This window comes from Anguilla anguilla, chromosome 12, assembly GCF_013347855.1.
Source record: "Anguilla anguilla isolate fAngAng1 chromosome 12, fAngAng1.pri, whole genome shotgun sequence".
Classification (NCBI taxonomy): Eukaryota; Metazoa; Chordata; class Actinopteri; order Anguilliformes; family Anguillidae; genus Anguilla; species Anguilla anguilla.
Window position 1 is genome coordinate 17,817,540 of NC_049212.1, and position 16,280 is coordinate 17,833,819.

At 50.0% G+C, this 16,280-nt stretch overlaps 1 protein-coding gene across 7 annotated transcripts in view; it reads left to right on the plus strand.

Moving 5' to 3' along the window:
• Window positions 1-16,280, plus strand: part of clcn2c (chloride channel 2c) — a 122,372-nt gene that overhangs the window by 45,704 nt on the left and 60,388 nt on the right. For all 7 annotated transcript variants that reach the window (XM_035385563.1, XM_035385561.1, XM_035385565.1 and 4 more), the window contains exon 2: window positions 5,679-5,832. In XM_035385563.1, coding sequence (XP_035241454.1) covers window positions 5,679-5,832 — 154 coding nt within the window. The remainder of the gene's footprint in view (window positions 1-5,678; window positions 5,833-16,280) is intronic.

Here is a 16,280-nt window from a genome sequence, read left to right on the forward strand (position 1 = left end):
CCGTCACGCGCGTCTTCCAGGAAAATGCTTTGGGCGCGCGCCAGTTTTCCTTCATCCAACCCATCGTTTTTGTTTGTTCTAGAAGTTTAAGTGTCGCTCGCGTTAGGTCATAGTCGTGCATATCTTACTATCGCTGAAGAGTCATCATTGTATTTTTTAATTTCACTTCATCCTATTGCATCATAGTCAGATAGTATTTCCTGTCAGTGCTACGGTACCTGCTTTGTTATTTTAAACATTCTTTATTTACCCTTCCGCAATGGGACTGGGAAAGTGAGTGTACAGAGCCAGGGGTAACTGGGGGGGGGGGGGGGGGGGGGGTTGGTGAGCACCCCCTTATGCTGATGGTGGCAGTACAACTTTGGTTGTTTCCAATAAGTAAAAAACTGAGAGTGATGGCTGGTCATTAGTGACACTTAGTCTTGGCCTTTTTTTCTATTTTTATTCATATCTTCCTCACTTTGTTGTTGCTTGTTTTGGATTTGCTCACTGTCATGGATGTCAAAAATAAAAGACATAATTTTTCTCGTCCTTCCCTGCCACCTCCTCTTAACACGCTATCTCCTTGTGGCCCAGAGCCTGAGTTATGAGAAGCTTCTTTCCGACAGTAAGAACCAGTATTCAGTTCCAGGAAGACCAATACACTGCAAGCTTTTATGTAAACATATTTTAATTTGAGTGATTCACCTTTCAGGGAATCTGTTTTTTTTTCTGATGAACTCTGAGGAAAAAATGTTGATATCTAGGTATGTAGATATCCAGATATCACTATCTATTTCTATATATCTCTCTCAGCATGTCTCTCTTTTCCTATTGTGGCCAGTTTAGTTACTTTTTTATTCGGTTATAGCAGGCAGAGTGGTTATGTCCACAACAAATGAAGAAATCGATACAAAAATAAAATGGGAGAAAGATATTGAATAACAGTAGTTTTAAGAGACCGTGGTGGTAATGCTCTGGGCTTTGGTTTCCTTTCAAGGCCCTCACCTCTCCTTTAGGACTGCTTGGGTTCTTTGACCCCCCCCCCCCCCCCCCCCCATGACAGAAGCAGGCCATTATTACCCAGCAGGCCAGAGTGGGGTGTGCAGGAAGGACTCCGGACCCGGCTTTCACAGTCACACTGCAGTGGTGCTGCGGTAGCGCATGGCTAGCCGGATGGATGAATGATTGTTGCCTGCAGGCGTGAATGTGCTATAAATAGCCGTCCCTTGTCTACGATGAAGTGACGAGCGTTTACAAGGTGCTAAAAACAAGTTATCTGCTGATAATCAGTAGAGTGTGTTTAGCCAACAGCCTTTCAGGTTGGGTAATTGGGCAGTGACCTTGCTGCTGACCAAAAAGTCAGGAGATCTTTAAGAATGCTTCTTTTTGTAGTCAAATAGTCATAATCATAAGCCTTTTGTGAATGTGTGTGTGTGTGTATGTGTGTGCGTGTGTGTGTGCGTGTGTGTATGCGTATGTGTGTGTGTGTGTGTGTGTGTGTGTGTGTGTGTGTGTGTGTGTGTGTGTGTGTGTGTGTGTGTGTGGCTTGGTGAAAAATGGCTTGCTGGAAAGGAGCCACTGTAGCCTACAATAAAATCCTTGCTGTTGTAGGATAAAGCGTTTGGACCTCTGTGACCACTTTTAAAATACCGGCATCAGAGATTTAGGAGTTTGCCACTGTGGGGAATTTCCAGGCTCCACTAACCTCATTGTAGCCAGATTTTAAGTTTGGCCGCGGTTCAAAAAACACCACACCATAAAGCCTCTTACCCACAAACCCTCCTTTAAAACTGAATTCAGTTGCTCTGCAGGGAGGGAGGGTGTTGTGTCTGTGCCCACATGCACCTGCGTTACTATGGGGTACGGTCACTGTCTCATGCCTTGGCCAGGCTCAGTGCTGTAAAATAAGGTGGGGCCCGAACCCAGTGTACGTTGTGTCGTTGTGTGGAGCTCTGGGTTAGAGAGTTCTGCTGCAGATCCTGGTGATTGGCACTGTTCTGTTTTTTCTCTTATTCGAATGTGATTTAGCTTTTTACTATTTTATTGTTCGCTAGAAGGACCGGGTGTTAAAGTAGTTTGCATGTCCAAATTGCATGGTAGGTAATGGTGGTGAAGATTGCAGTCGCCCCTAAAGACCCTTTTAGCAAAGAGACTGCACCAACAAAGTAACCAAAGATGGAAAAAAACTTTTTAAACTGGCAAACGAGGAACAACAAAAAAACTTTTTTTTAGAACACTGGATGCATTGCTTTTGGCTCTCATTTCCAGAGAGATACAGCGAAGTACAGCCACACCTACAGTAACCCCAGTCGAACCCAGACCCCCCTTGGCATGTATGCAGATTTATCTTTACCCACTCAAAGCCTGAAACAGATGGTGGATAAGTGAGAGGCACGATCAGGCCCTGCTGCGCCCCCTCCCCGGCTCGACGGGCTCTCCCCCGACCCCCCCGTGCTCTGTAGCGCACCCCGTGCTCGGCCGTCCCGTCCCGGGACGAGGGCGTGAGGACAGGTGGGTGTGGTCACGGCGTGCGAGAGTTCAGGACAGATAGGCCATCAGGTTTAGGGGTTGGGTGAAGGTGCGCAGGGTGTTCAGACGTGTTTTTGACTGCAGTGCTCACACAGTGGTCGGTCCTGGTGTGACATCCTGCTCCTGACATCCCCTGTTTCTGATGACCCTTCTGCAGGCGTGTTTATGCACCTATGACCTCACGGCCGCGTGCCGTATTAACTAACTTGCATCTGACCGCAGACCCGTCTTTGCGCTCTCTCCTGCTTCCTGAGGCGCTGGCCGTAGCCGCCCCTGCCCCCTTTGTGGCCGCAGTCTCGTGGCGTTGGTGCGGTCGCTGCGGTCGCTGCGGTCCTTTGTGTTCCTGTTTCCCGGTTGGCACGCGCGGCAGGCCCGCAGTCTCCCGGCCCTTTGTGTTGGTCTGTTTGCGGCGTCCTGGAGGTCAGGCCGTGATCGCTGCCGCTGCAATCTGGGAAGTCATTAGTGCTTCCTGTTCTTTTATTGCTCTCCGAGGAGGGCAGGGAGACACGGTGGGGTGTACTTCCTGTCTCTCTTTCTGCTGCCCCCTAGATCTTTCTTTTTGGTGGCCTCTCTCTCTCTCTCTCTCTTTCCTTTCTCTCTCACTCTATCGCTCTCTCCCCCCTCTCTCAGTCTCTCACTCTCTTGAAAAACTTGATGTTGTTTTTGAAAATTCCGTGTTTATCTATTGCCTAAAATGTGCAGGTGCAGCAGGTGCTAAATCATAGCTGGTGAATTTTACGGCAGGCCGAGCCAAAATGGCCGGAATTTCCATGAGTAAACATCGTATAGAAACACCGGCCCAACCGATGTGCTGAAGTGGTTGTGCTTCCTGATTAGCTCAAGGGTCAAACTGAAATTTCCATATTTATTTGTTTATTCAGTTGTTGAAGAATTTACAACTAGGTGGTGCTTACAGGATTGCTTGTGTTCAGTATAAGAAGGAAAATTGGTTATTAATATTTGAGTTTGACTCTTAGATCAGTTTTTCTTTTTTAATGGACGTTTCTTTTTTTAAAAATCTTGTGGTCTTTTTATTTTATTATGTTTTTTGGATGGGACTGCAAAAGTTAGCAGTCAAAATTTTTTTTCAACTAATGATGAATAAATTGAGGTTTTAAAAGTCAAAAAGTCGCACTCTCTCTCTCTCTCTCTCTCTCACACACACACACACACACACACGACGCATGCGCACGGACTCGCACGCGCGCACACAAAGGGCAATCTCTCACTGTGAGTGAGGACATGTCTGATAAGAGGCCGCTCGTGTCCAGCTAACGGCCAGTCGGAAGGAAATAGGAGGAGGGCTTTTTATTGTGCTGAATAATAACTCCTGCAGAGGAGACCTGAAAAATAAATCTATAAATCCCCTATGTTAGAGACCAGAGGAGTATGTCTGTGTGTGTGTGTGTGTGTGTGTGTGGCTCGAAGGGCTGCAACAAACAAGTCCAAATGCACCAAAAACAAAAACAATCCAGAAAATGATTTAAAAAGAAAACCGAGACATTACAACCCATTGAAAATTTGTGTGCGTGTGCGCGTCTGTGTGCATTTTGTGTGTGTATATGTGTGTGCACGAACGTGTGTGTGTGCGTGTGCGTGTGCGTGTGCGTGTGCGTGTGCGTGTGCGTGTGCGTGTGCGTGTGCGTGTGCGTGTTTGCATGTGCGTGTGTTTTGTTAGTGTACGTGTGTTTGTGTGTGCATGTGTGTGTATTAGGAGAGAGATGACCTTGTTGTTGGGTCTGGCTAGGATAGTGGAGTTTGGGGCAGTTCTAGACAGAACCAGTCCTGGTCCTTATCAGTCCTCTTCAGCAGGGGGGCAGGGGGTCAGAACAGTCCTGCGTCCCACACTGCGCCCGGTCTGAGCGAGGTGACTCTGCACCTGGACAAACTTGGATCGCTGGGTTTCCTCTGCGGTCAGAAGAGCGTTCGCGGTGTGGCGAATGGGATTGCTGCTGCACATGAAGTGGGCGGGGCCAGTCTGAGGAGAATAACAACTGTGCTCCCTCCAGCAGGGGTCAATGCTGCCATGCCTTCCAATGGGGGATGAGAGCCCGCTGTGTGTGTGTGCGTGTGTGTGCATGTGTGTGTGTCTGTGTGTAAGTGGGTGTGTGTGCGTGTGTGTGTGTGTGTGTGTGAGTGTGTGTGTGTCTGTGTGTGTGTGTGTGTGTGTGTGTGTGAGCGCCCAACAGTAAGGTAGAAAAAGGTACACCACGGTAAAAAAAGTAGGAGTGAGGAAAATTGAGATCAGCAGGGGATAGACTGAGCTCCTCCTTTATATCTCCTATGTCACCTGGTCTCTGCTCAGATATTGATCCTACATTCCTGTCCCAGCATACACTGCTGCCTGGTGTCTCTATCTCTCCGGTGTAGAGCCCGGTCTCTGGGGCCCAGACCGCGTAAAACGGGGTCGATTTTAATGGCCGTGCGTGAAATTGATGGACTGAATTAGGATCAGGGCTGGAGCCTTCGCAGGCCCTTTGCAGTAGATTAATAGCGATCTCAGGTGCGGGGTTTTTACACCTCCATCATTCACCGTGTGCAGAGAGCACTGCCGGACTCTCCACCACAGATGAGTGAGACCTGGGTCAGCAGTAATAACCTCCACAGGCTACGCCTCCACAGCGACTTAATGCAATAGCAATTACATAAATGAAATAATAAATGCTATTATTCTTGGTCTGAACCTAATAATATTGTGACAATGAAAATGGATTTTATTGAGTTTAATTGAGTTGGTTTTCCCCTTTTGTAGCAATATGTACAACCCAATGAGTCAATGTTCTTGACCCCTCTCTCCCACTCTCTTTCTCCCTCCCTCCCCCTCTCTCCCTCTCCCCCCTCCCTCCCTTTCTCTCTCTCCCACTCTGTCTCCCCCTCCCCCTCTCTCCCCCTCCCTCTCTCTCTCCCCCACTTTCTCTCCATCTCTCTCTCTTCCTGTCTCCCCCTCCCCCCTCCCTCCCTCTCTCTCTTCCCCCCTTTCCCTCCGTCTCTCTCTCCCTCCCTCTCTCTCCCCCCCTTTCCCTCCGTCTCTCTCTCCCCCTGTCTCTCTCTCTCCCTCCCTCTCTCTCTCCCCCCTTTACCTCCATCTCTCTCTCCCTCTCTCTCTCTCCCCCCTCCCCCTCCCCCTCCCCCCCTCCCCCCCCTCCCCCCTCTCTCTGTCTCTGTAGATGTATGGCAGGTACACCCAGGAGCTGGGTGACTATGCCAGAGAGGAGGCGGCTCGTCTGCGGGAGGAGGGGGGCCTGCGGCGCTCTGTCAGCGAGCGGAGCCGCTCGGTGGAGCTGCTGGAGTACGACAAGGGCCGCTGCGCCAAGTGCCGGAGTGAGTGACCCTGGGGGGGCCGGGGCGGCGGGGCGGGGGCCGGCGGCGGGGTTTCTGTGAGTACCTGTGAAAGGGTTCAACAGCGACCAGCGCCGATGAGATTTTGAGTGTTCCGGCGAGGCCACAGGGACGAGGCATCTCACCAAGATGGACGTTCAGTATTTCAGCTGCGTTTCCTTTCTGCAGTCTGACTGCAGACGAATCCTTTCCTCTTCACCTGAATTACCCCCCTCCCATGACACCCCCCCACCCCCCCATTGTACATCACTTAACAACCCCCTCCACTGTGTCTCCTGTACAGGAAGCCCAATTCCTCAAAAACATTTGCTTTGGATTATAAAGCCAGATCTTTACTGTCCGAACAGTGAGCTTCCTATGATAGGTTAAATGCGGATTACACATACTATATAACCAAACGTATCAGTTGGAAAGCCAAATAACAACCTCTTCTGGCTGAATTGAAACAAGTCCCTGCACCAATGCTCTAACATCTGGAAGTTGTTATAGCAGCAAAGAGTGTGGAATGTTATAGCAGCAATGGGTGGATCAACTCTATATTAATGCCCGTAATGTTGGATGAGATGTTTGATGTCAGGTGTCCACATACTTTTGGCCATGTAATTATGTTCCCTGCAGGCCCTTTCAATTTGAACAGAATAGTATTGAGTAACAGGCTGTAGTACATCACTCTAACCACCAGGGGGAAGTCAAGCCTGGAAAAATTTCCTTTGATTTTCAAGTTGAAGTATTAAAGCATGGTGGTTGGAGGCTACTGCTGCAATTTAAATGGCTGTTATTTAATCTTTAATTAGAGATTATATGCTCTAGAGTGTTTTAGATGTTGGGATGTTCCAGTATTTGTTCCGGTATTATAATATATCAGTATTTGTAGTTATTTTCTATAAGACTATTTTCAATGCCCGTTTTCACTTGAAACTCTACTATGGTAGTTCTATCTTAATGTGTATGACCATTTGTGTATCTTAGTAAATAATAAAAACTGACTATTTGAAAAAACTTTGAATCAATGCTGGCAATTGTATGTGTTCCTTAGTCACCACCTTCAGTATAATACAGTTTTTAGAAACAAAGAAAACCGATGAAGGTGTATGTACAGTCAGGATGTTCAGAAACAAATCTACCTGTATCTGCGTCTGTTCGATCAAAAAATAAAAAATAAATTCACTGAAATCTCAACGGCTTGGACAGAGCTCCCTCTGCTGGTTATGCTGTGTCATTGTGGCTGTCTTTATAGAGCATAGTTTGGGAGCTATCTGCATGCAGGCAGTCAGCCTGCTGAAGATGAAAGCACAGCTTCAGTCTCCTTCAATCAAGTAATCTGCCTCTTCCTAAACGGATGAGTCAGCGGTAGCAAAAATTGTTTTGCGTGCTTGTGTCCAGTTGTGCGTGCGCATGTACCAGTGTGTGTGTGTGTGTGTGTGTGCATGTGCAGGTGTGTACGTGTGTACATATGTACGTGTGTGTGTGTGTTTGTGTGTGCACGTGCATTCAGACAGTCAGAAAGCATCATCCTCTGATGTTGCAAATGTTTGCTTTTTTCTCTCTTTTTTTAAACGCATCTTCAAGCAGAGCCACTGCGCAGATTTGGCGCAGAAGGAAGCGTCCAGCCGGGTGAATGAGCTGGAGGAGTGAAAGCGACCTTTCGCTCAGATTATTATTATTGACAGAAGCGTGGGGCGCGCTGCTGCGTCCGGTCGATGCTGTTTGGCTGCGCAGCCGGACTGTCTGACATGAATCCCCCCAGAAGCAGCGGGTCTGAGCATGAGACCTGGCGGCGGGAAACCCCGCCCCCTCGCTGGGGGTCAGGCATGAGACTGCTGGGAAACTGGGGGTGGGGGGGGGAGGGGCATGGAGCCCCACTGTGGCTCATTTGTCTCTTATGCGGGGGGTGATTACCCAGAAGCCTCCGCGTGTGGCAGGGAGAAGATGCGGCCAGTCGTATGACTAAACGCAGAACTGAACATTATTTGGCGCCTGCTGTTTCTATGACAACCTCAGAGTGTCTTTCTAAGAGCAATTTATCCGTCTTTTTGTCTCTGGAGCGGCAAGTGGTGTCGATACAGAGTGCTCGGTTAAACAGTGTGATATCGGCGCACTACTGCACATTTACCTGGTGTCTGAAGGCCAGTTAAGCCTTTTAAACCTGTAGGGCCTTTTACACCTACAGTGCCCTCCGGATGTACGGGAACGGTGGAGTGAAATCTGTATATACTATCCTTGCTTTATGCTTAAGGCATTTGGATTTAAGATCAAAAGATGAATATGAGACAGTAGTCAAAAATGTACAGACAGATTTTGAACAGCTTTTGAACATATTTTGAAACAGCCATCTCTGTAAATTGCTAAAACATACATGCATGTAAATGCCATGAAATAAAAGCTGATTGCCTGTAGTTCTCTCATATTCACGATTTGATCTCAGATCTAAAAGGTTTAAGTATATATAAAAAATAACAAATTTCCCATCAGCCGTTCCACAGTTTTGGAGGGCACAGGGTGATTGTGATGTCGCAGGTCCCCTGGCCTCTGGGCGGGATTGGAGGAGATGTTCTGATGTCATCAGCGCTTTTAGAGAACAGGAGCAGGGAACCCCCCTCCCCCACCCCTCTCAGAATGTGATTGGGGTTCCTGATGAGGCGGAGCTTTCGGTGATCTCAGCCCCGCCCTCTCGCCAGCCTCAGAGCCGATCTGGTTTCCTGTGGCTCTGCCCACGCGCTGGCGACGGCGTCAGTCACGCTCGCGAGCGAAGGGAGCGCTCGCCGGGCCGGAGACGGGCGCCCTCTGGTGGCCGGGTGGCGGGGCGGGGCCCGTGTCCGGCGGCTTGGCGGATGGGCGGCGGCGCTGGGGCTCCTGGCGGGAGAGGGAAACGCGCATGGCTGAACGCTGCGTCTCGCGGGAATCCCGCGCCACGTGTAAACCCTGACGTCCCGGCATCGCCCTGGCAACCTCCCTGGAGACTGGTGTTGACCGTCACAGACTGTTCTGAACCCTGCGTGTCTGTGTTACCGTCTCCCTGGCGATCCGCCGATGGAGCCCAGCAGTGTGTGTGTGGGGAGAATGCTGTGTGTGTGTGTGTGTGTGTGTGTGTTTGCATGTGTCTGGGGTGGAGGGGTATGATGTATTTGGTGTGTGTGCGTGCATGTGTGTGTGTGTGTGTGTGTGTGTGTCCATTGGGAATGCGCTGTGTTCAGCAGATCTGAGCTGAGTGTAGAAAATCAGGCCACCCACCCAACCACACACCCACTGTATAGAGAGGGAGAGGCAGAGAGGGAGTGAGGGAGTGAGGGAGGGAATGAGAGAGGGAGTGGGAGAGACGGAGAGAAAGACTCTTTTCTTTACTGAGAGCCTCCTCACTCACAGAGGCTAAAGCAGGAACCCCAACACCCCTTTCCTGTGTGGGTACATGTAGGGGTGATGGGGTTCCTGCTTTAGCCTCTGTGAGTGAGGAGGGTCTCAGTAGCAGAACTGGATGCATTGGCCTTTCTGTGGTAGCGCAGCAGGTCCATTATGAGCCGGGTACGTCACAGCCACTCAGCTGGAGCTGAGTTATTTGAGGTTTATTCACTGATAATGAGAGCGCTATGAACCAGGCCCGCGTGTAGCTGCAGCCAGTAGTAATGTGACAGAACCTGACCATTCGTACCTTTAGAAAGTACAACCTCCCCACCGCAGTGCAAATGAACAGCATCTTTCATTCCGGGGGGAAATGGTCCTGGCAGTAGCATCGGTGTGCCAGTAGGGGGCACAGTCATTCTTTACAAAAGGAGTGGGAGGGTGGGAGCAGGAGGGAGGTTTGGGTTTGGAGGGAGGTATGGAGGAGAGAGAGAGCTGTGCTGGCCGGTGGCTGACAGGTCTGCTACATTGTGGACGACTGTAGGCGGAGATCTCTGTTGCAGTCACCCAGTTACGGTCAATGTGGTAATTCTCCAGAGGGGCAGATCGCTGAAGGACTCGTGTGAAGGATTTGGGTGTGCTTGGTTGTATGATGGTTAATATTCAGGCTAACTGATGTTTTGCTGGGTCTGATGGATGTGTTGAACCATCTGTCACTCATGGGTGTGACCCCGCCCTTTCAGCAGTGCTCTGGTTAAGAGTGGTGGTCAGGGTCAGAGAGAGAGAGGAGTGCTCATAGTCCTTTATACAGAATATGACACATGTCACTATGTTCATGTTTCAATTGGGCAGATGTATCTTGTTGTAGCATAATGGACCAAGCTGAATTGGGCCGAAGACAAAATATTTGTCTTGATATACCCTTAGCCTTTCTTACGTTCGTGTGTGTGTGCGAGTGTGAGTGTGCGTGTGATTGTGAGTGTGAGCGCGAGCGCGAGCGCGAGCGCGAGCGCGATTGTGAGTGAGAGTGAGAGTGAGAGTGCGAGCGCGAGCGCGAGCGCGAGTGCGTGTGCGAGTGCGTGTGCGAGTGCGAGTGCGAGTGTTTCTGTGTGTTTCCAAGCGTGCGGTTTGCCGTGTCCGTGTTTGGCGGGAACGGGCGCCTGTGGATGTGATTCTGGGTGTGCGCTGGGTGGTGGCTGCTTCCCACACGCGGGCCGGGCTCCTGCCCTCCTCCAGCGGGGAGCCCGGCTCAGACAGAGGCGCAGAAAGGAGCCATTTAGGGAAACCGGGCGCTCAGCGGATTGTTCTGTAATGAAATCTGTTGAAAGTACTCAGCCATGTGAAACGCATGAAATATTTATGGCTACAACCCTCAGCGCCCCCCCCCCCCCCCCCCAGCGGTTCGCGGCAGGGAGACGGCTGCTCGGAGACGGCTGTGCGTGTGGACGTGCCGGCTGCGGCCCGTCCTGCTTGTTGCCGGGGCGTGGGAGGTGACGATCGGGGGGGCGCGGGCGGGTTGAGCCGGGGGACGTGGCATCAGGTGCCTGTCGGGTGGGGGGGGGGCGTGTGTTCAGGTTTCAGCTTCGCACACCCCCGCCAGCGCCCCCTGCAGTGCCCGCCGCGCCCCGCTCGCCACTCCGCTGTGCAGCTGTGTGGTGATCGCTCTGGGGCACTCGCTTTCACTCACCTCCATGTGCAAAACCTGTCTGTCCATCCTTCTGAACCCCAGAGACGTGCACAGCTCACACACACACACACACACACACACACACACACAAGACAAACACACACACAGGATACATACACACTCACACACATACACACTCACACATGCACACACACAAAAGAAACATAAACACACACACATGCACACACAAAAGATACATACACACACACGCATGCACTCTCACTCACATACACACAAGATACATATATAGACGCACACACACATGCTCACACACACACACACACACACAAAAACACACACAAGATACACACACACACACAAGATACATACACACACACACACTCCTCTGCTTCTGAGCAACAGGTGTGATGTCAGCGGGAGCGCTGCATGGCGCCACAGGTCACCATGGATACGGGCCAGCATTGGGCGACTATGTGCTGCATTCTCTCATTTTGCCATCTCCCTCTGCCAGATATATCACTATGTCCCTCTCTCCCCCTCCCTCTCTCCCCCTCCCCCTCCCCCTCCCTCTCCCTCTCCCTCTTCCTCCGCTACCTCAGATTACTAGGTGGGTAGCAGGGGCAGACAGTAGATGGACAAATTAGTTGTCATGGAAACAGTGAGGACCAGACAGGTGACAGGATGCTGCCGCAGTGGCTCCGTGCGCTGAGCTGGTGGCTGGGTGGGGGACATGTTGGACACAGCGCATCTGATCTGTTCCTGTTGATTAACCCGAGCCCACGTCTCCTCGTATCTCTCCCTGCGCTCCTCTGTTCATGCGCTCGTTCTCCCCTTATCTTTCCTCTCACTTCTCATCCCGCCCCCTCTCTATCGCAGTCTGTGGAACAGGACCACCCACTCTCCCTCTTGCACATACAGGCTTGTGTGTGATTGTGTGCGCGTGCGTGACTGTGCACGTGTGCGTGAGCGTGTGCATGTTTCCTGTGTGCAGACCCTTGATTTGATGTGAGATGAGAGCTGGTGCAGTGGGACACTGAGCCGAGGTGACAGGTTGACATGCCTGTAACCCCCCCACCCTCCCACGCTGGACACGAGCTTGTACATGAGCAAAGAACCCCCCCCCCCCCACCTCGTCTTCACATGCTCCTTTTACTGTCTGTAAATGGGTGGGTGTTTTTGTGTGAGTGAGTGTGTGTGTGTGTGTGTGCGCGCATGTGTGTGTCTGTTGGTATGTGTCTATGGGTGTGTGCGTTCACGTGTTTGTATGCGTGTGGGAGTGCATGTGGACGTGATTGTGTGCGTGTGCATGTGATTGTGTGGACGTGGACGTGTGCGTGTGCATGTGATTGTGTGTGTGTGTGCACTTGGACAGCGTGAGCGGGTGTGTGAGCGTGTGCAGATCATATGCAGGTGCGTGTGTGTGTTTGTGAGAGGTGACAGCATGTGATGGCATCAGGCAGATCAGCTCTAATTAGCTTCTCAGAGCCTGTTCTGAGGGCCAGCTTTGGCCCTGTGCAAACGCACAGCTGTGCCTGACTGACTCATAACTGTCACAGTTACACAGGTCACCCCCCCATCCTCCAGCCTCGGTCTCATCTGCTCCTTCACTCTCCCTTTTCTGCCGTTCACCTGGTCCGAGCGCCTGGTCCGAGCGCCTGGTCCGCATGCTGGTCCGAGCGCCTGGTCCGCGTGCTGGTCCGAGCGCTTCGGCGGCAGGCAGGAAGGGTCAGGACGCCGATGGATTGTGACATCATCACATCTCCTCCTGGGCCACGCTGTGTTCACTGTGTTCACTGTGTTTTTGAGGAAAGAGCGGGAGCTGAGAGGGAGGTGGAGAAGGGAAGGAAGTCAGAGGAGGAGTAGGAGGAGGAGAGTACTGACACTGACTATAATCTGAGAGCAGCCTCATTGCCACGGACAGGACGGGGTCGCACATTTGTCTGAAGCGGTGCCCTGTCTTCAGTCTTCCTGATGCACCGATTCGGTGTTCAAGAACTACATCGCTGTCAATTACCAGTGGCATTAGAGTGTTGAGTTAAGAACACCCTAATGATATAATTTGTGATCTTGCGCCTTAAAGGGTTAAGCCTGGCCCCTCTTGTCTCTGCAGAAGCGCGGCATTCTGGCTCTGGTGTGTGAAGCGCTGGCCGGGTGCCAGCGCAGAGCTGAAAGCAACACCTTGTTCCTCGCCTCCCGCCGATTCCGTTTTCTGTGCAGCCGTGCGCTTCAAACGCCCCCCCCCCCCCCATCCCGTGAGCCCTAATCAGCACCGCCCGTCCCGTCCCGTCCCGTCCGGTCCGCTCACCTCAGGTGGACAGTAGGGAAAAGTTGCGTAAAGCCTGAATCTCTCGCTTTGCGTTTTACCTGCTGTTTTACACCACGCCTCAGGAAAGCTCCCCGTGACCTTTCTGTAGATGGTTTCTGATCTGCTGTTTTAACCGCCATTCATACTCCGTTTCCTCGCAAAGCGGCTTTAACAGTTCCACACAGAAGAGGAACTCAGAGGGTCGACTGCAGCGTGCTTAGCTGGAGTTTAAACTTCGGGTTTAAACCCCTAGACCACAGATCGGCATTGCAGCTGGCACTGCTGTCCGGATCCGTGAGATAAGGATTAGCTGTTCCAGTTGTAATGACGTTCTGTGGTCTCTGGGTTTAAACGCGAGGTTTAAACTCCAGCTGAAAACACTGCAGTTGACCCAGAAAGTCCACTTGTGAAAAATGTTTACAAGTAAAAATAATGGACAAATATGTTCATTGCTCTGGTAGTTGATTTATATTCATCATTTTCTGCATTCATTATTGAACATTATGTCCCATAATATGCAAAAGCTCATTAATAGTTCAGGTCATAACATGCAGGTGAATCAACAAAACAAAACTACATCTACATGTGGGAGGAGACCAAGGTCAATATATGAATATATGAAGCAAAAACTGTTACGCACACATCTCATGTACAGTGCCGTGAAAAAGTATTTGCCCCCTTTCCTAATTTCCTCTTCAATTGCATATTTGTCACACTGTATGATTTCATATCTTTTCACAAAATGTAATTTTAGACAAAGGGAATCTGAGGAAGCATAAAACACATTTTTTTAAAATTGTCAATCACCCATGTGGTTGCTCCATTTTAGCAGCAATAACTGCAACCAAATGCTTCCAATGATTTAATGTCAGTCTGGCACATCGCTATGGATGAATTTGAGCCCACTGTTCTTTGCTGTACTGCTTTAATTCAGACAGATTGGTAGGTTTTCGGGCATGCCCGGCTCGTTTCAGGGCCTGCCACAGCACCTCTATTGGGTTCAAGCCAGGATTTTGACTAGGCCACTACGAAAGTTTAATTGAATTTGTTTCCTTTCAGCCATTCGGATGTGGACTTGCTTTTGTGTTTTGGATCATTGTCTAGCTGCACAACCCAATTACACTTCAGCTTCAGCCCACAGATGGATGTCCGGACGTTCTCCTTCAGAATCTCCTTCTGGTACAGAGCAGAATTCATGGTTTCTTCAGTAATGGCAAGTCATCCAGGTCCCGAGGCAGCAAAGCTTCCCCACTACCGCCACCATATTTGACAGTTGGTCGTCCGATAAGTGCCACGTTTGACTCATCTGTCCACAGGACATTATCCCAAAAGCTCAGGGATCATCCAGGTGCTTTTTTTGCAAATGTGAGATGAGCGTTGACGTTTCTCTTGGTTAGCTGTTGTTTCCACTTTGCTACTCTCCCATGAATCCCATTTTTCCCCAGTCGCTTTTTTATTGTGGAGTCATGAACACTGAGCTTGGCTGAGGCTAGAGAGGCCTGCAGTTCTTTAAGTGTTCTTCTGGAATCTTTTGTGACTTCCTGGATGAGTTGTTGCTGTACATTTGGAGAAGGTTTTGGCAGGCCGGCCACTACTGTGAAGATGCATCACTGTTCCAAGTGTTCTCCATTTGGAAATAGTGGCTCTCACTGTGGTTCTGAGGAATCTCAGAGCCATCATATCTCAGACTCATATTTCAAAAACTTTTTTCTCATCTGTTCTGAAATTTCCTTTGATCATGGCATAGTGTGCTTGTAGAATCTTTGTGGCGACTACTTCACTCTGATGGTACGGTTCAGTATGAGTGAGGTTTAGATTCTGCAATCAAGCCTGGCTGTGTTCAGTCTGTTGAATCTAATTATCAATCAAATTTGGTTAATTGCATGATTGAGTGACTAAGGGGGCAATTACGTTTTCACATAGGTGATATGGGTGTTTTTTTTCATTAAATATATGAAATAATAGTTTAAAAATGTGTTTTGCGTTTACTTCCCTTTGTCTAATATTATATTTTGTCTAAAGATCTGAAACAATTCAGTGTGACAAATATGCAATAATAGAGGCAAACAGGAAGGAATGGAAATACCTTTTTTCTTGACACTGTATCACAGCCTGTTACACACACCCTATCTCAGGCTGCCTTATCCTGCTGCTGGAACGGAATAATTCTTCCTCTAAAAGCCATTTTGTTGATGTGTTTTCTTTGCTTTTATTACAGTCTTTTTAATGGCATTGGTTTCCTTACAAAACTGAACTGCCAAGTTGGCCATTACTGGTGATTGAAGTGCAGTTCCCTTCCTTTCTCTATTTCAACCACACTCCCCCACCCACCCCCCCCTCCCAACGCTGGTGCTTGGCTCCTTAAACAAAGCTGAACCGCAGAGAATGTTCATGCGAAGGGACTCTCTAAAAATGATGCACTCCAGGCAGGGAAATGAGGGAAAGAGGGCTAATGTTAGCGACAAATAGCTGCCAGAATGAGTCTGAGTCAATGGGCAGCAAACACATTCTGATTTAATCAGGGAATGCGTGTAATGTAGCGCGGTATGTGTGTCCTTCCATCTGACAGAGAATCGAACAATGAGCGACGATATTGTGTGTGTGTGTATGCGCACGTGTGTGTGTGTTTGTGTGTGTGTGCGTGCGTGCGTGCGTGCGTGCGTGCTGCTTTGAGGCTCTGTGGGGCTGTGTGTGATTCTGCACACTCTGCTGTTTTGGGAGAGAGGGCTGCAGGAGTACGTAGGGGAGCGCCCCCCCTCCCCCCATCTGCTCTTCTTTCCTGCGAACGCATGAATCATCATTCCTGTGAGCACAGGAACTTGGCCGCAGAAGACTGCACCGAGAGCACCACTCACCTGCTGCATTCAGCGCACCCTCCTTCCCTCCTTCATCTGCACCTCTCCTTTTCTCTCCCTCCGTTTTTTCCTTCTCACGTCTTAAATATCACACCTCACCCTCTGCCACCTGTCTGTAACACCGAAATGGAGAGAAAGGTGGAAGAGAGCTGTGCTTGGGGCAGAACGTAGCCGAGAGACAGATGGAGAGAAAAAAAGAGATCTTGGCATGTCACAGTCACTGTTGCCAGGGTGACCCATGATCCAGCAGCATGTAAATTCCTTATTGAAAGGGGAGTGCTATAAG